The 19,029-nt window shown below is 42.2% G+C and overlaps 1 protein-coding gene across 10 annotated transcripts in view; it reads left to right on the top strand.

Moving 5' to 3' along the window:
* Positions 1–18,679, top strand: part of sparcl1 (SPARC-like 1) — a 32,128-nt gene extending 13,449 nt beyond the window's left edge. For 6 of the 10 annotated variants that reach the window (XM_066678496.1, XM_066678494.1, XM_066678492.1 and 3 more), the window contains exons 11-22: positions 569–702; positions 7,577–7,684; positions 9,312–9,367; positions 9,487–9,552; positions 9,972–10,943; positions 11,721–11,835; positions 12,408–12,529; positions 12,920–13,040; positions 14,550–14,686; positions 16,211–16,359; positions 16,677–16,825; positions 18,071–18,679. In XM_066678496.1, coding sequence (XP_066534593.1) covers positions 636–702; positions 7,577–7,684; positions 9,312–9,367; positions 9,487–9,552; positions 9,972–10,943; positions 11,721–11,835; positions 12,408–12,529; positions 12,920–13,040; positions 14,550–14,686; positions 16,211–16,359; positions 16,677–16,825; positions 18,071–18,099 — 2,091 coding nt within the window. In that variant the 5' untranslated portion in view covers positions 569–635 and the 3' untranslated portion in view covers positions 18,100–18,679. Of the gene's footprint in view, positions 1–549; positions 703–7,576; positions 7,685–9,311; positions 9,368–9,486; positions 9,553–9,971; positions 10,944–11,720; positions 11,836–12,407; positions 12,530–12,919; positions 13,041–14,549; positions 14,687–16,210; positions 16,360–16,676; positions 16,826–18,070 lie in introns of those variants that run through there. The other 4 variants (XM_066678495.1, XM_066678501.1, XM_066678500.1 and 1 more) reach the window with 4 other exon arrangements.
* The last annotated feature ends 350 nt before the right edge of the window (positions 18,680–19,029 follow it).

Genomic DNA, 19,029 nt, shown 5'->3' with positions numbered 1-19,029 from the left:
AAATGTGACGATCCCTGTAGAGAATCTGTACTTAATCTCATTTATATTAATCTGACCCTTTAAGCTGTTATTCACACAGTCGTACACTCTGTGCCCAAACACTGATGAGTGATTTCCTCTGCACTGAGGTCCACACTTAACAAAATCGACAAGATCTACAAGACCAATAGAATGAGAAGCTGGAGCATGAGCATGAGCTAAGGTCGTGGTGCTGGATGCTTGGTGTCAGTCAGGGTCATAGACGTCCTGCAGCGTTGGGCTATGTTCTCTGGAGTGACGGAGCTCCGTCTGCCTTTGGGATGAGTCAGAGTTCCATCCAGAATCTAACCTGACTTCACTAAAGCTTTGGAGGCTGAATGCTGGGAAAATTTCACAGCAGTGTCCTCAGAAGCCTCAGAAGAGTAGAGGCTGTTATTGTAAATCAAATTCTGAGTAATATAAAAGTCTACACACTAAATAAGCAGGTGTCCACCGGTATCTGGACACAATAAACGAAGCTAAAGAGACAGCTCACCTACAGGAGCATGTGGTGAAAAGATACTAATGAGTCTCTTACCTTATTCCTCAGCAGTAGGTCAGTAGTAAGTCCCAAAACGATCTGGACAGAGGAGTGGAGGTGCTGAGTAGTAGCAGTGATGCTGTGGATTAAATGCTCTGGTGTTGTGGAGGAGCCACTATTTATCTCCCAGCCTCTTCATAAAGGTGAGCACATCACTTCCTTCTTGCCAGCTCAGCTTTACCATAGTGGCTGTGTGGGCCCAGACATACACAAACACACACAGAGCACTGTACACATACTCCACCCCTCCTCTTCCTCTTCTCTGGGTCTATTTTAAGGTGGTAAACTATAGGGTGTCTGGGCTGAGCATGCCCATGCTCTCGTCCCACACAGGGTCGGAAGTGTATAATGAGAGCACAGTGACTTCCTGTGGGAACTGGGTTTTGTTTTTTAATTTTTTTTTTCTATACACCTCTGCATTTAATTAGGGCCATACTGTACACACAACCTCAGGCCTACATAATACACACCAATGATTCATGCGCCGAAGCAGTGGAAACCAACCACCGCAGCAGCCAAGTGGTTTTGTATATCGTGGCGTTTTATTTTAAACATGTTGTAATTACTAAAACATGCACATGTTATATAACATACAGCCAGTAGGCACACAGACATCTGTATAGTGTGCTGTACAAAAGTCTTGGGGACCTAAGGTTGTTATTATTATTTTTATTTTAAATCATTTATATTCACAGAGAACATGGTGCTTGTACAAATTCATGTAATTGCAATAAATCTAAAAACACGTGTACAGTAAAATTTAAAAAATATATATTTTTAAATAATAGCAGCTCTGTTGTAAATGAGTGTGAGGAATGAAGTGTGTTTCCAGATGTTCTCCTGATCGTAGGGATGTGTTAAATCAACAGCACGCTTGATTTAACAGAGTGAAGTATTTATTAACCCCTAAAACTAGGGTTAGGATGATACCCTCAAATTAAACTGGACTGACACGAGGAGAGATTAGGAATGTGTTACAAAAAAACGCATTCACAAACAGAACACACATTCAAACAGGAATAGCATTATTTGTTTTTGGTTTTGTTTGTTTTTTAAAACAGAAAACTCTTATTGCTGAGAAAAAGAGCATTTGCTTTTTTCTTTCTTTTATTTATATTTTCTCAGATGCCTAAAACATTTGTAGTGTAGTTAACAGACAAAACAGAAGGATAGATAGATAGATAGATAGATAGATAGATAGATAGATAGATAGATAGATAGATAGACATACATACAGACAGACAAATAGCTAGATAGATAGATAGATTAGACAGACAGACATATAGAGATAGACAGACAGACAGACAAATATCTAGATATATAGACAGGCAGACAGACAGATAGACAGACAGACAGACAGATAGATAGACAGGCAGATAGATAGATAGATAGACAGACAGACAGATAGACAGACAGACAGACAGATAGACAGACAAATAGCTAGATAGACAGACAGAGAGACAGACAGACAGACAGACAGACAGATAGATAGACAGACAGACAGAGAGACAAATAGCTAGACAGACAGACAGACAGACAGAGACAAAGAGACAAATAGCTAGACAGACAGACAGACAGACAGATAGATAGATAGATAGATAGATAGATAGATAGACAGACAGACAGATGGATAGACAGAGAGCTAGATAGATAGACAGACAGACAGAGAGCTAGACAGACACTCAGATAGATAGATAGATAAATAGACAGACAGATAGATAGATAGATAGATAGACAGACAGACAGATCTCTTTATTAATGCTTGAGGGTAATTTACATGTTTCATCAGCACCAAAATATTGTGAAAGCAGCAAATGTCCAAATGGAACAAACCTACATTGTCAACTTGGAGACTGTATAAAACTAAACAAACTTAAATAAACACAAAATAAGCCTATAGAAATAAATTTTATTTACTTAATATTAGTATTTACATAATGTGTACAAACGTGTGTGTGGCTGGTCAGTAGAGTGTAGTGCCACTCCCACAGAGTAATACACAGGGTCAGAGTGACAGAGCAGAATATACGGTGTAAATAAACCGTCAGTGTGATTTAAAGTCTCCTTCTACAAAGTGGCAGCACCTTCCTGAGTGAAGCAGCTGGTATTCACTGAGCTGTCCCTGTTAGAGGCTCAGAGAGGGCAGAAGAAATGCACAATAAACATGTATTGTTAGTTTTATATAATGATATTCCTCCCTAATTATTCTTTTAATGTATAAACCAAGTCTGTTTCTGTGTCACTGCATCATCAGTGCAGTCATTTCCTCACCATTCTTCCACAGATTCAGACCAGTCCCGGCACAAGGGCTGGCGATGTCTTGAATGCTAAATTCTCTGCATTATTTCCTGGAAGTCCTTCTTTGGTCAGCTCCTTTTTTTTCGCCCCACCTTCAGAGGAAGGAGCAGTCGTACTATTCAAACTCTCATAATGAAACCTCATAATCAAAACAGAACAGCTGCCAGAAAATCCCACACACACTCACGTACCACACGTCTGTCTGTTAGAGTGTCTGCCGAAAGGAGGCTGCAGTTAAACAGAGAGCAAACCCTGCTTTAAGCGCTCTTTCAGCTGAGCTGGTGTTTAGCCCCTGATTGCAGGGTTTTTACATCATCAGTCTCAGTAGCGTCTGAATGTGAGTTGAGGTGATAGTGAAAAGGACAAATTTACTTAATTGCACAGTAAATCTAGAGGAGAAGATGCCAGAGGATTGCCTTTGCTGAAGTCTGGTGGTTGCTAGGTGGCAGCTAATGAGCTTTAGATGGTTGCTAGGAGGTTCCTATGAAGGATTAAAGTTTGCTGTATTATATGTGGAATGCTGTAATAGCAAGGGGGTTGCTATGGTATTTCAGGTGGTTTCTAGGGTATTGCTAAGCAGTTTCCAAAGTGGTTGTAAACTAATAAGGACTGTTGTTTGTACGCGGCTGAAGTGTATCTTGTCTGTAAGGCTTTATTCACTGTTTGAATTACCACAGAAACGCATTTGTAACTCGAGTTGTTTAGTTTTGTAGCACTGTCGCTAATGCAGTTAGCCATCTCCTGAGTTTGGAGACATTCCCACCTTAAATGGTCAGAAACAGCCAGAATAAGTCAATATTACCCATGGGGCAGGAATAGAGCAATATCCTCATTTCAGTTCGTACTTTTCAATGTTTGGAGTCTCTCAGGTTGGTTTTTCATTTATTTACAGAGTACGCAGATTTGTGAACTAGCGAATGGTGAGGAAACATATGAATTTTATAAACAGTGTCTTTTGTTTATAATCGTGAACTACAACTTTAACATCAAAGGATCGCTTCGATCATACACATCCAGATATAAATTTTGTGAAAGTTTGCATGTTATTTAAATTATATCTCTTGGATTTATGTAAAATTTGGGCGTACATTCACAGGCACGACACAAGGCATCAAACTCACAAGCTCCTGATGATGGGGAAAAATATTTAGTCATTGGCATCTACAGTCTCCTCCACAACATTTTTGAAATTAGTCATTCATTCATTCATTCATTATCTGTAACCCTTATCCAGTTCAGGGTCGCGGTGGGTCCAGAGCCAACCTGGAAGCATTGGGCGCAAGGCGGGAATACACCCTGGAGGGGGCGCCAGTCCTTCACAGGGCAACACACACACACTCACACATTCACTCACACACTCACCCCTACGGACACTTTTGAGTCTCCAATCCACCTACCAACGCGTCTTTATGGACTGTGGGAGGAAACCGGAGCACCCGGAGGAAACCCACGCAGACACAGGGAGAACACACCACACTCCTCACAGACAGTCACCCGGAGGAAACCCACACAGACACAGAGAGAACACACCACACTCCTCACAGACAGTCACCCGGAGGAAACCCACACAGACACAGGGAGAACACACCACACTCCTCACAGACAGTCACCCGGAGGAAACCCACACAGACACAGAGAGAACACACCACACTCCTCACAGACAGTCACCCGGAGGAAACCCACGCAGACACTGGGAGAACACACCACACTCCTCACAGACAGTCACCCGGAGGAAACCCACACAGACACAGAGAGAACACACCACACTCCTCACAGACAGTCACCTCGAGGAAACCCACGCAGACACAGAGAGAACACACCACACTCCTCACAGACAGTCACCTGGAGGAAACCCACGCAGACACAGAGTGAACACACCACACTCCTCACAGACAGTCACCCGGAGGAAACCCACGCAGACACAGGGAGAACACACCACACTCCTCACAGACAGCCACCCAGAGGAAACCCACACAGACACAGAGAGAACACACCACACTCCTCACAGACAGTCACCCGGAGGAAACCCACGCAGACACAGGGAGAACACACCACACTCCTCACAGACAGTCACCCGGAGAAAACCCACACAGACACAGGGAGAACACATCACACTCCTCACAGACAGTCACCTGGAGGAAACCTACACAGACACAGAGAGAACACACCACACTCCTCACAGACAGTCACCCGGAGGAAACCCACACAGACACAGAGAGAACACACCACACTCCTCACAGACAGTCACCCGGAGGAAACCCACACAGACACAGAGAGAACACACCACACTCCTCACAGACAGTCACCCGGAGGAAACCCACGCAGACACAGAGAGAACACACCACACTCCTCACAGACAGTCACCCGGAGGAAACCCACACAGACACAGGGAGAACACACCACACTCCTCACAGACAGTCACCCGGAGGAAACCCACGCAGACACAGAGAGAACACACCACACTCCTCACAGACAGTCACCCGGAGGAAACCCACGCAGACACAGAGAGAACACACCACACTCCTCACAGACAGTCACCCGGAGGAAACCCACACAGACACAGAGAGAACACACCACACTCCTCACAGACAGTCAGACAGCTCCCCCTGGAGCTGTGTGACTGCGACACTAACCTGCTGCAACACCGTGCCACCCCACAAAATTTTTAAATAAAAAAAAATAAAATCTTGTGGTTATTTAAAATAAATAAATAAACACATACTGAGTAGCCTCTGTCAAACATTAGTGCTATAAAGAAGAATTGGCTGCTAGAAGAGTATGATATTTTTACTTTATCAAAGTATCAGAAACTTGTAGAAACATCTAAAACAAATTACCACATTTTACAGTGATATGTATCTCCTGTGTGACATGCTGGAGTGAAGATGGTGACACTGTCGTTGTGTGTCTGTTTGTGTGTGTGTGTGTGTGTGTGTATGTGTGAGTGGGTGGGTGTGTATTCTCATTAGTAACATCATATCAACTGTGAGGTTTTAACACATATCACTAGTCCAATTTGAGCATTAACAGCATAAGGCCAACCAAAAATATCCAGCCAGCGGTAATGCTGTGGTCAGAAACTGACCACTGATGAGGGGTTAAAGGATGACTAACACAAACTGTGTATGGAGAGAGATGAACTGTCCCCTGACTGTAAATTTACAGTGGAGGTGTCTCTAATGGAGTGGACAGTAAGTGTAAATATGGACAATGACTCGCAGCTTTCATGGATACAGTGGCAACATAAACCTGGTGTGTAAAAGTTTGCCCATAATCATTATGACTAGGGAATGGAGCTACTTGAGGGGCATCTCCCTTGGCCACATGTGTTCATCTGTGAAAACACAGCTTGTATAAACTCCATAGAAGAATTAAATGGGTCTGGAACAGCTACACATGAGCCAGTGATCACCATGCTCAGTGCCAACATTAAAACCTATTCTCTCCTTCTTTTATTATTATTATTATTTTGGCTCAATACAATCAGTGAACACAACCCTATGCTGTACTTTCAGATACTATTAAGAATATTAAGTAGTGCTCTCTGGGAGAATACAGATGAGTTTAAGAGGGTTTTACACTGAAGCCTAGGACGTCTCTGTAAGGATTTGATGCCATTCAGCCACAATAAGGCCATACTGACATCAGGAACTGACACTGGGTGTTTCATTTTTCAATTCAATAATTACAAAATGTACCCCAAATAATAATATAATGTAATATTATCTGTAACATGTTTATTACGGAATAATACGGTAAACAAGCTGATTTTAAAGGTGCAAAGGAAAGTAGATGATCACGAGTCATGTTTGAGGCTCATTAGTAAGTTATAGCTCCATCTAGAGGATGTCTGAGGTTTTGTTCCAGTGTGTGTGTGTGTGTGTGTGTGACAACACTGTCTGCCATCTTAACTGTGTTAAGGAGCTCAGCTTTTTTGCTGATTACATTAAAACGGTAAAATCACTCTTCATTGTACGGCGCCCTGATGGTGATATAAACGTATTATAAAATGAAGGCATGGGACATAGATTCCTAAAGCATGGGGATGAGTTAATAAGGTGTAAGGATGTCAGATTTAATGCATGGGAAAAACGTAAGACTAAAAGTAATCAGATGTTTAATATTGATTGTTGAAAGCATATAAAAGTTATAACGTTGTTTCCATGCATTAAAATCTCATTCTGTCGCATTGTGAGACTGTTTTCAGGCCTTTTGTTTTATTATGTAGAGAGGCCACCTGCAGGGCTCTATATCATTGCACTGAGAGAGACTTGAAATAGAACAAAAACATCAAGAGGAACTGAACGGCTCGGTCTTGTACACAGAGGTGTATCTACAGAGTGTCAACAGTTTAATCAAATGACAATTGTGTACAGTTTAATTAGCCGTTGTATTAAAAAACATGTTTAATATGTGGGTGTGGCTGTGTGTGTGTGTGTGTGTGGCTGTGTGTCTGTGTGTGTGTGTGGCTGTGTGTGTGTGTGTGTCTGTGTGTGTGTGTCTGTGTGTGTGTGTGTCTGTGTGTGTGTGTATCTGTGTGTGTGTGTGTGTGTGTGGCTGTGTGTGTGTGTGTGTGTGTGGCTGTGTGTGTGTGTGTGTGTGTGTGTGTGTGTGTGCGCGTGTGTGTGCCTGTGTGGCTATGTGTGTGTGTGTGTGTGTGTGTCTGTGTGTGAGTGTGAGGAATTGATAGAAAATGTGCCCCTGCTCCCCCTCCCTCAGTGCTACTCGCTGCTGTTGTTTCTGTTGGAAGTTCACACTGTCCTCACCTCGAAGTGTCTTCTGACCTGAGCATTGTCCAGCGCTCTTCGCTGCAAACTTCAGCCCCAGGTAGAGTTCCTGTCGTCTTTTATTAGTATTTAATAGTTAGTTTAAGATGTTTTATTTTAATGTACACTCTGTTGCAATGCCACTAAAGAACCGTTTTTAAATTCTCGTAAACCTTTCACTGGGTGAAGTATTACGTTTTTTTAAAGTGATATGTAATTTTAGTTAAAGAACTTCCAAATAATATTAAGACTCAGCCCTAGTTTCTCTCAGAGTGTTGCAGCCAGGCCACAAGGAGCCATTCATGTAAAGAGTGTAAATGCAGTCTTAGCGAAAATGATTTGATAGTGTACCACAGATTTGCTACTTTATTAAAGCTGTTATAACCACTTCAGCCATGTGTCGATATACGTTTTCCATTAGGGATTAGAACCATTTAACAATGCCCTGAACCACTTATGCTTGGAATGTGTGTTCTTTACTAATGAAGTCTTTTTAACGGTGTACTGTGAGGGAAGACACTTACGACAAATTTTAAACACCCAAATAAGACTAATATTAGACTAAAATACAAATTGTTTTGCTATAAATTCTAAAAAAGTGGGAACAAATGGAGAAATCCTGCTCATAGATTCAAAACTCATTTAAAGAACGGTGAAAATAATTAGAAAACTGTGTGGAAGGAATTGTAGCCACAAATAAGAATAAACCCTGCGAGCTGTTCACTCTGAATGTTTATTTTCCTTCTCCTTTAAAATGTAAAATGTGCTTTTGTCGAAGGCCAAACCCTCAAAGGTTCTGCTGCTTTCCTAAGGATCTAAAAAGCAATTAAATTTTATGTTAAAAATGATAACTATGAATGACAAGGAGCTTAATATTTCCATCACTTTTTGTCTTGCCAAGTCACAGAGACATCGTCTTCTTGAATAAATCCAATAGAAGTGCCATTGTTTGTAGCCCCCCCTCAAAAAAAATAAAAAAAAATAAAGCGCATTTGTGTACGTAGTGCACTCTTTTCCAGTCTGGTAGCTTCTGATGTTTGCTTTGCTCCTCTGGAACTGAATGTGACTTTTGAGTGGGGCACATCCCCCAGGCCCGTCGCCACGACAACCGTGCGGCTGGTTAGTGCCGGGGTTATCATGGCAAGCGAGCGGATGGCATGCTGATGAAGACTCTTCACCGTGAGAACGCACGGAGCTGTCACTTCTTCATACACACACACACACACACACAGTCAGTCACTCACTCATTCACTCACTGTCATACACTCACTCTCTCATTGTCTCTCATACAGTTAATCAGTTAGTCCTTCACTTACTCAATCACTTTCTTACCAACTCACTCACGCACTCACTCACTCATTCACTAACTCACTCACTCACTCATTCACTAACTCACTCACTCACTCACTCACTCATTACCTCACTCACTCTCTCATACACTCAGTCACACACTCCTGCACAGAACTCAGTACTCCTCCAGAGGGCATTTTCCTCTAAACTACTGTGAAAATTCAATAACCGGATTTGACTGAAATACCCATCCCACACTGAGCGGCGTTGGGTGCCTGAATTTATTACTTTTAGGTGTCTATGCACTGTATATGTAGTGTATGAGAGCGGTATAGTGTTCTGAGTGTGTATACATGTGTTTTATACGTTGAAGCACTGGTAAACTTTCATTCTCACAGGTATGAAGAGTCAGCTCCTGTGTCGGTGCCTTTTGGCCTCAGCATTAATTCTGTCTGTGAGTAAAGCTTCGTACTTTTGATCGTTAGCATTTTGACGAATGTTTGATGCTTTATATCTTTAACTAAATATATTTTTTTTTAGGTTTTGACATGTTTTCTGTTTCCTTGTTTCCAGGTGCAGAGCAAACCTCATGGAAAACACCAGCCTCACCACAAAGAAATGAAGCCCCCTAAAGAGAAGGTGACTTTCATTGCTTCCATTTCACACGACACAGTTCAGCAACAACTCCCTTTTAGGGATGTTCCAGGGCGTCCCACTCCACTGGCCTTTCTTTTCTACTGACGTTCGTTCGTTATGAGTTCTTGGGGATAATATTGTGTCCAGAGTACACAATATGAGTGACCTTTGAAACCAGTGAAATTTTAATAGAGTGACCTTGAACATAACATATACATATTTAATTTCTAAGAGTTAAAATAGCAGTTACAATAACAATAAAAGTTATTCTAAGAGTTAAAAGTCACTGGGCACAAGGCGGGAACACGCCCTGGAGGGGGCTGCACAGAATTAATGATTAATAAAAGAAAGCACTTAATAACTTAAGATTAATAAAAGTAGAATGTACGGTCGAGGGTTTGAGGGATTCTTTGTTTTTCCAGGAGTCTCCAGTCTTCCATGAAGCGGATGATTCCATTCTGCCCACATTCTTCCCCTTTGAAGCAAGTAGTCCAGAGCCAGAGGATGAAGATGTGACTGAGAAAACCTCCAACAGCAACAGAAAGTCAGAACAGGTGGAGTTAGAAACTCTGGGGGACTCTGATGTAGATGAGAAGAACCCTCCAGTGCTGCTCAGTGAAGAGGCTCTCACCAAACTCCTCCAGGCTTCTGAGGAGGAACAGCAGGCCGTGGAGGAAGATAAGGAGAATGAGGATGAAAGGGAAGAAGCAGAGATGGAAGAGAAAAAGGAGGAGTCTAACACCAAAGAGGGTGAAGGAGCAGCAAAAGAACTGCAGCAGGTGAAGAAGGAGGAGGTAGGAGCAGAGGAACTTGAGAGTAGCACAGATTCAGAGATACCAATGGATCTTGACTATGCTGCAGACCGTGAGGCTGTAGACCCTCTACCCTCCAAGCTAGAGGAGGCTGATCCCCACATAAACAAAGCTGAGGAGGAAGAGGAGAGGTTGGAGGATGAACTCCCCACAGCGATGGAAGACTATGATCCCCAGCAGTCCTCAGCAGACTTGGAGGAAACCAAAGAAGAAGCCCAAGAAGAGCAAGCTGACCAATCTTTAGTCACAGAAACCCCAGAAGATGAGCAGAAAGAGCCACTGCAGGCCACTGAGCATGACCAAACCAGTGATGAAGATCCAGAACAAGAGAACCAAGGAGCTCAAACTCAGGATGAGAAGAACGACATAGAACCCACAGACAATTATCTCCCTGAGGAAAAAGAAGCAGAGAAGGACACCAGTGAAAACAAAAGCTCCAACAAGAGCCGAGGCAGGAAGCAAAAGGCCCAGAGACAGAGGAAGATGCAGAGTGACCAGCCTTCAGTGACTGAGGGACCAACAGAGTCAGAGAGTGCATTCAACACACTGCAGAAGTCCAAGAGAAGGAAGAACGGGAAGTGGGTGAGGCTGGGGGTCATCCTCATAACACACGGGAAGCTATAACACATATGATTTAACCTGGGTTTTTGGTTCCAGGTCATTTCCCTAGTTTAAAGATTTGACAATCCTTTATCTAATGGAAGTACATATTTCTATGTGTCCAGAGCAAAGGAAACTACACTTACAATTGCACTATTTTAGACGCCCAGTGATTCCATGTAGTGCCCAGACCCACCATGACCCTGAACTGGTTAAGCATTTACAGTAAATGAATGGATGAATGAATAAGCCACGAGAGGCTGTGTGTCACTGCAGTTGTATCACAAGGAAAGGTGTTTGCAGTGTGTCTAAAACTGTCTAAAATGGCGTGTCTTATTGCTTTTATAAAACAACAGTCAATAAAATATAAAGTAAAATACATGAAGTTCAATTCATAGATGTATTTACTAACAAAAAAAAAAAAAATAAAAAAACATTTACAGTAACCTATCCTTCCACCACACAATGTAGTCCATTCACAGTAAGCACTGTTGCTAGGCAACATGAGCATGAAGCTTTAACACTCGATGAAACAGAATCTGTTCATGTGTATTCAGGAGTTTGATGCTGAGTAGAAAAGCCTAAATGTTTGTCCTCTTTCTGAAGGGACTCTTACTCTAAAGTAGAAGGTGCAGGAGGTAGAGACGGCTTAACTGAGCAGTGTATAGTGTTGTATTTCAGTCCTGATATCGCACTGTTCGGGGATAACTGAATACAACTCACTGGGTTAAATATTCAAACTACTGCTGTTCTCTCTAGTCTCCTCTGGTCGGGATGAACCCGGTTCAGATTCGGGCCACAGTGGAGCTGTTCCCCAGAACCAGACCCTTGATCCGGACCAGACTCGGAGCCGACGGTCAGGAAGCTGAAGCTGGTATGTATGTGTGTGTGTGTTGTTTCAGACTTGTGTCTCCACAGCCCCGAACTCTCATCAGGAATCTGCTGAACAGAGCTTTCTCTAACACACACTGTGACTCCCCGGCCAGCAGCTAGCCAAACAAACCCTCGTCCACCTCAGTGTCTGGGCTTAAGGAGTCAAAGAGTGCGCTGGATGTGGTTTGTGCTCTGTCCAAACTGGCAGAGCCCAAAGAATGTAGGCGCACTCTTTTTATAGGCCGCCACATATTCCCTTTTGGAGTAAAACTCATGAGAGACAGCATGTGGGCAGTGTGCGCTTCAGTAAAGCTCCTGCACACAGAAAGTCAAGGGCTCTATTGAATTGACTTTATTCTAATCGTGTAGCGTCAGTGCTAACGTGTATTTCAGTGTGTTTCCTTTCGACACAAACTGTGTTGATGTAAGAGGAAGTATTATATTCATGTCCAAGTGAAGCACATGTTTAAAGCTGCATTTGTGAAAGAAAATCTACAAGTTTAATTCATCCTAGTACATGCTTTGACTGCAGGTGACTGTAGAATGTATAAGAGATTATATTGATGCCTTCAGATGCCTGTGAGAACTTCCGCTGTAAGCGAGGGAAGGTGTGTAAGCTGACTGAAGAGCAGAAGCCAACCTGTGTGTGTCAGGAACCGGCCGAGTGTCCTCCAAGTGTCGCTGAGTTTGAACACGTGAGTGTTTCATTAACAGACGCAGATATAAAGACAAACCTGTATATACTTCTAAGCTAAATTTCCTCATAATTTTCATATTTTTTTTAACTTTTTCAGAGTTTATTTTTCAGTATTTAGTTTTCTCATAACCTCTTTTTGGTTGATTTATAGTGTTTCCTTTCAAATCTCGTTTTTACAGTGCCGTTTCATAGTCTTCTGATATTGCACCACCTTCTGCCCTTTGGCTTTCCCTTTCCTAATAATCCTAGTGGATTATTTTATTCCTAATCTGAAATAACGTCTGATAAAGGAATGATAAATCTGTGGGGTGGTCACTGTCGATTACACAGTACTGTAGTCATCAGAGGGAGGATTTGAGCTGCAGGGTTAAATGGCCTGTTTTTATAGGTGTGTGGAACAGATAACCAGACGTATGACACGTCCTGCCAGCTGTTTGCCACAAAGTGCAGCCTTGAAGGCACCAAGAAAGGCCACAGACTGCACCTGGACTACACTGGGTCCTGCAAATGTAAGTTAACTCCTTAATGCATGACGTTCTGTTTGTAGTAAACTTAGGGCTGGACAATAATTCAATATCAGTATATATCGAGATATAAAACGTTTCAATAACAATTATATAATTTTTATACACATTTTCTATATTTCAATATATTTTATTTGATATTTATATTTATATCTGTCACTGACTCATATCCTTCACAGGCACTGCCATCAGTTCATTACACTCAGTTGTAAATTATGTTTAAAAATACAGTGACACCTCTACCTACGAACTTGATCCGTTCCGTGATCCGTGACCCAGTTCGTAAGTGGAAAAGTTAGTTTCTCGAGTCAATTTTCCCCATTTAAAATAATGGAAAAGCAATTAATGTGTTCCAGCCCCCCCCCTAAAAATAAAAGAGAAATACAGTGGAAACAGTAATAAAAAAGAAATAATAAAGTTGTAAGTGGTTACACATCGCTACCTTGAAGACGTGACGACTGGCTGGAGCAGTAACACAGGCACTGGCTGTATGACGGGAGGTGGGTGGAATAACGGAGAGTAGGCGGTGAATGTGGGGAGACGAAGTGTAGATACGGCTTAACTTAGCACGAATTTCCATGCCTGCTATTTACACTAATGCTAACTTGCTAAAGCTACAATGTGCTAATCTTAAAAGCTCACTCCAGTCTGGGGGCGCTGGGAGACTCACCTATTGGGGTCAGTGGACATTTCCAGCCGCCGGCTCGGAGGAGGCTCAGGTTCGTTTCTAGAGTCGTGGTTCGTTGGTGGAGGCAAAAAATATTCAAATGCCCGGTTTGTATCTTGGAAAGTTCGTTAGTAGAGGTTCCACTGTATTATTATTGACAAATTTAAGAGGTTGTGGTTTGATTGTGATGTTCTGTTGCTTTCAGTTCTTGGCAGTTTTTCTGTGGCATTTTTATTGTTTATATCAATATTGGAATGATATTTTATTGACAGAAATCAAGAAATACATTGTGATATAGATGTTGGCCGTATCGTCCAGCTCTAAACTTTTTTTAGATTTTATCAATGGACACCAGCTTTGAATACAACACCATTTTAACAAAACTGTGTTTGTATAATTCATAAACTTCACAGCATTCAAGGGTGTTAAAATGTTAAAACACGTGATTCATATGTCACTCTCCAATAAAAAACACGTATCTCCATTTTTGTGGATGTTTAGTTTACTATTTGAACACAGCAGCAGTTCTCATCATGTGAATATTTAAAGTTGAATGAGGCAATAGAAATGCCTCAAAATTACATGTGATAGAATATTTTTTACTGACGTCCATTGAAAGTTAAGAAGGATTTCTCCTTCTGAAGAGTTACTATTTTAATTGGACAGTGACAATAAGAAACAATAAAAGTTAGATGATGTTTTGTTGCACGACTTATGAAGTCTTTCAGGTTTAATGATGGGATGTGGTATTTGTGAAACTGTCACTGATGAGCTAAATGCTCTGTGGTGTGTGTGTGTGTGTGTGTGTGTGTGTGTGTGTTTGGCAGTTATCCCTTCGTGTCTGAGCACTGAGCTGGTTCAGTTTCCTCTGCGAATGAGAGACTGGCTGAAGAACGTTCTGCTGCAGCTCTATGAACACGAATCAGTGACTCCGGGATTCCTCACGGCCAAACAGAGAGCCAGGGTGTGTATCCACAACACTATCAGCACACAGGCTTTCATAAACCTGCAGGGGTTTCACAGGTTCAGTAGATATACTGTGGAATGAATTAGCTGCTACATAAAACAATAATAATGAAGAAAAATGCTGGTTTTATTGTTTTTTAAAGAAAATAATTGACAAATTTTGAGCCCACATCCTCTTTGTTGTCGAACATTTTATGTGATTTTTGGACCTAAAAAAATTACAATACATTTCTCAAATGACCACAGCTGTGTCCTAATTATTGTATATAAGCTGTGTTCTGATTGGCTGCTTTGTGTTTTGCCTAATTTATAAAACAGCACACAACACTCCGTATAACTTCAGTCTGAATGAGCTGAGCTACTCTGCTATAGTCTGAATAGAGAACTGTGCATGTGTTCATTCATCAGAAACAGCCAATTATTAACAGGCTGTTTTTGTGGCTCCGTTTCCACAAAACGAACAGAATGATTTCTCTCTAAATGTGTGGTTTAGTTTTACTGTTAGAGCTGAAGTGCAATATATATATATATTCAGAATTCATAAGCGTAAGGAATGCGTACTAGCTTGAAGAATGTGTGTAGAATATTCATTCATTTATTCATTCATTCATTGTCTGTAAGCGCTTATCCAGTTCTGGGTCACGGTGGGTCCGGGGCCTGCCCGGAATCACTGGGCACAAGGCGGGAACACGCCCTGGAGGGGGCTGCACAGAATTAATGATTAATCTTATTCGTAATCTCATAATGCAGCTCTCATTTTGATCAGTGTAGGAGCCACATACGTTTTGATATATTGTTCATATTTGTGTCATGTTTTTTGTTGTTTTTGTGAGTGTGCACCCTCTAGAGGATGGGTGCTACCCTATAAATTGGGGAATGAGATGCGTGACGAGGAGGAGGGCAGACCAGACATGCCATCATTGACCTCAGTTGGGACACAGGTGGCGAACTGTGCTTTAGCTCATGACAAGGCCTGCAGCCATTGGGGCCCATCCGCCACGTCCAACAGCTACTAATATAATGTTTATGGACTTTATGCTACCATTGCATGTTTATTTTGCAATGGTAAAAACACATGGCAATCGATGTTGTTAAAGGTATTGAGTTATATATTTACATTTATTGGGCAGCACGGTGGTGTAGCAGTCAGACAGCTCCAGGGACCTGGAGGTTGTGTGTTCTAGTTCCGCTCCGGCTGACTGTCTGTGAGGAGTGTGGTGTGTTCTCTGTGTCTACGTGGGTTTCCTCCGGGTGCTCCGGTTTCCTCCCACAGTCCAAAAACACACGTTGGTAGGTGGATTGGCGACTCGAAAGTGTCCGTAGGTGTGAGTGTGTGAGTGATTGTGTGTGTGTCTGTGTTGCCCTGTGAACGACTGGAACCCCCTCCAGGGTGTATTCCCGCCTTGCGCCCAATGATTCCAGGTAGGCTCTGGACCCACCGCTGCCCTGATAAGGATAAGGGTTATGAATGAATGAATGATTCACATTTATATTAATATTTTTACGTACTGCTGTGTTATAGGTCCAGAAGCTGTATGAGAGTGAGCGACGACTTCATGCAGGTGACCATCCCATTGAGCTGCTGGCTCAGGACTTTGAGAAAAACTACCACATGTACATCTATCCAGTCCACTGGCAGTTTGCGCAGATGGATCAACATCCATCAGACAGGTCTAATATATATATATATATATATATTTGCTAATTATTTAACAAGCACCATATGACCTCTGAAACTAAAAGCTGAATTAAAATAACGTTTAAAAAAAACATAATCTTGTTTGACCTTCTCTAAAAGGCCTTGATATGTAAAAAATACATATATAAACTGTATTTGGGACTTTTTTTCCTCTATAAATGCATTAGATATCTCAAGGTCATGTGTTATTGCACAGAACACAACATCACTACAATAATATTGGCAGTGGCACATGACCTAGAAAACTCTGCAGCAGAGTGGCACTTGTCTGAAAGGCGCTTTGTTCCAGGTTTCTGTCTCACTCGGAGCTGGCCCCTCTGCGAGTTCCTCTGGTTCCCATGGAGCACTGCACTTCCGTCTTCTTCCAGGAATGTGACGCGGACAAGGACAAGCTGGTCTCCTTCAGGGAGTGGTGCCAATGTTTCGGCATCAAGGACGGTGAGAGGAACTAGTGCCGAGACGCTGCCGCACACTTCATTTGAGCTTGTCCACTATTGTTTATTAACAAAATAAAACATAAGTCACGCTCAATGAATGACCAACACGCTTTAGAGCTCAGACACAGGGACGTGAACATTATATTTTCGTATTTCATTTTGAATCAGATGTAAAGAACATAAAGGAGAAAAAAAAAACACTGATATTAAATGAAATAGTTTGTGGATTTTAAAGCTGAACGTAAATTAACACATACTACTTCTTTACACTTAAAAAAAAACCCTAACATTTTATTTGCTGAAATTTACAATGAAAACAAAACAAAATGTGGTGCAATATTGAATACTTTATATGTAAATTTGATTCTGAAATTAGTCATTCATTCATTCATTCACTGGAGGGGCCGCCAGTCCTTCACAGGGCAACACACACACACTCACACATTCACTCACACACTCACGCCTATGGACACTTTTGAGTCTCCAATCCACCTACCAACGTGTGGGAGTTTTGGACTGTGGGAGGAAACCGGAGCACCTGGAGGAAACCCACGCAGACGCAGGGGGAACACACCACACTCCTCACAGACAGTCACCTGGAGGAAACCCACGCAGACACAGGGAGAACACACCTCACTCGTCACAGACAGTCACCCGGAGGAAACCCACGCAGACACGGAGAGAACACACCACACTCCTCACAGACAGTCATCCGGAGGAAACCCACGCAGACACAGGGAGAACACACCACACTCCTCACAGACAGTCACCCGGAGGAAACCCACGCAGACACAGGGAGAACACACCACACTCCTCACAGACAGTCACCCGGAGGAAACCCACGCAGACACAGGGAGAACACACCAGACTCCTCACAGACCGTAACCCGGAGGAAACCCACGCAGACACAGGGAGAACACACCACACTCCTCACAGACAGTCACCAGGAGGAAACCCACACAGACACAGGGAGAACACACCACACTCCTCACAGACAGTCACCCGTGGGAATCCCACATGTACCAAATATATTAAATTTAAGCTCTAATTATTTTAAGGATGTGAAATAGAAAGATTATTGTAAGCTTCTTTATAGAGCCTTTTAATAATGGTCCTATTTAATAGCAAACTGTGTTCTCCCTGTATCTTTGTGGGTTTCCTCCGGGTGCTCCAGTTTCCTCATGCAGCCAGTGGTACATAGAACTCTGTACACTATAAATGTACCATTTTCTCTTTTATTCCACAGAGGACATGGACTCCAAGCTGCTCTTCTAACAGGATGAAGCACCTCGGTTTTGGAAACACAGTGAGCTTCAGAGGAGCTCTGCTAACGGACGGCCACATCCACTGCTGCAGTCAAACGCAGACAACTGCAGATTAAAGTGTTCTAAGATTACAGTAAGATCCCTGAGTTGTGTCTGTGTCTTTCAGTGAAGGACCGCAGTGTTTTGTCTACGGCCTTGTGGTGTGGAACCCTGGCCTATACATATGTAGATGTTCTTAAAACTGATTTAGATTATAGCTTTACCTTCTAAACACCTGCAGTTAGTTCAGTAGCTATCTTTATTTTAATCAGTAACAGACAAAACAGACAAAAACAAATGTGTTTTTTCTATGCGTTCCAGAAGGAGATATGTTTACACACCACTAGTGTGCAGTGAACTGCTTTTTTGAATGATATAGTTTTAAATCTGAAAAAAAAGAAGAAAAAACCTGACCCTTTTGATAAAAGGTGTGTGTGTGTGTGTGTGTGTGTTTGTAAATCAAGCAAATATTTTTAGACCAAAAACAAAGAAAGAAACAAACAAAAAGAATATTTTCTACATCTAAACAGCTCTGTATAATAAACATGAACATATTGATCACTTTTTGAAGTGACTTTATTAACACTTTCAATTAAATTTTATGTTAAAATCACATTGGGATTCCTCCTTTATTCTCCACACGTCCTCATGAATTTTTTATTTATGCGTCATCCAGTTTTACCCACAATTTCTCTCTCTGCATATTCCACCTGTCTGTGAGGAGTGTGGTGTGTTCTCTCTGTGTCTGCGTGGGTTTCCTCCGGGTGACTGTCTGTGAGGAGTGTGGTGTGTTCTCCCTGTGTCTGCGTGGGTTTCCTCCGGGTGACTGTCTGTGAGGAGTGTGGTGTGTTCTCCCTGTGTCTGCGTGGGTTTCCTCCGGGTGACTGTCTGTGAGGAGTGT

This window comes from Hoplias malabaricus, chromosome 8, assembly GCF_029633855.1.
Source record: "Hoplias malabaricus isolate fHopMal1 chromosome 8, fHopMal1.hap1, whole genome shotgun sequence".
NCBI classification, from domain to species: Eukaryota; Metazoa; Chordata; class Actinopteri; order Characiformes; family Erythrinidae; genus Hoplias; species Hoplias malabaricus.
This window is presented reverse-complemented; position numbering and strand designations above follow the sequence as displayed.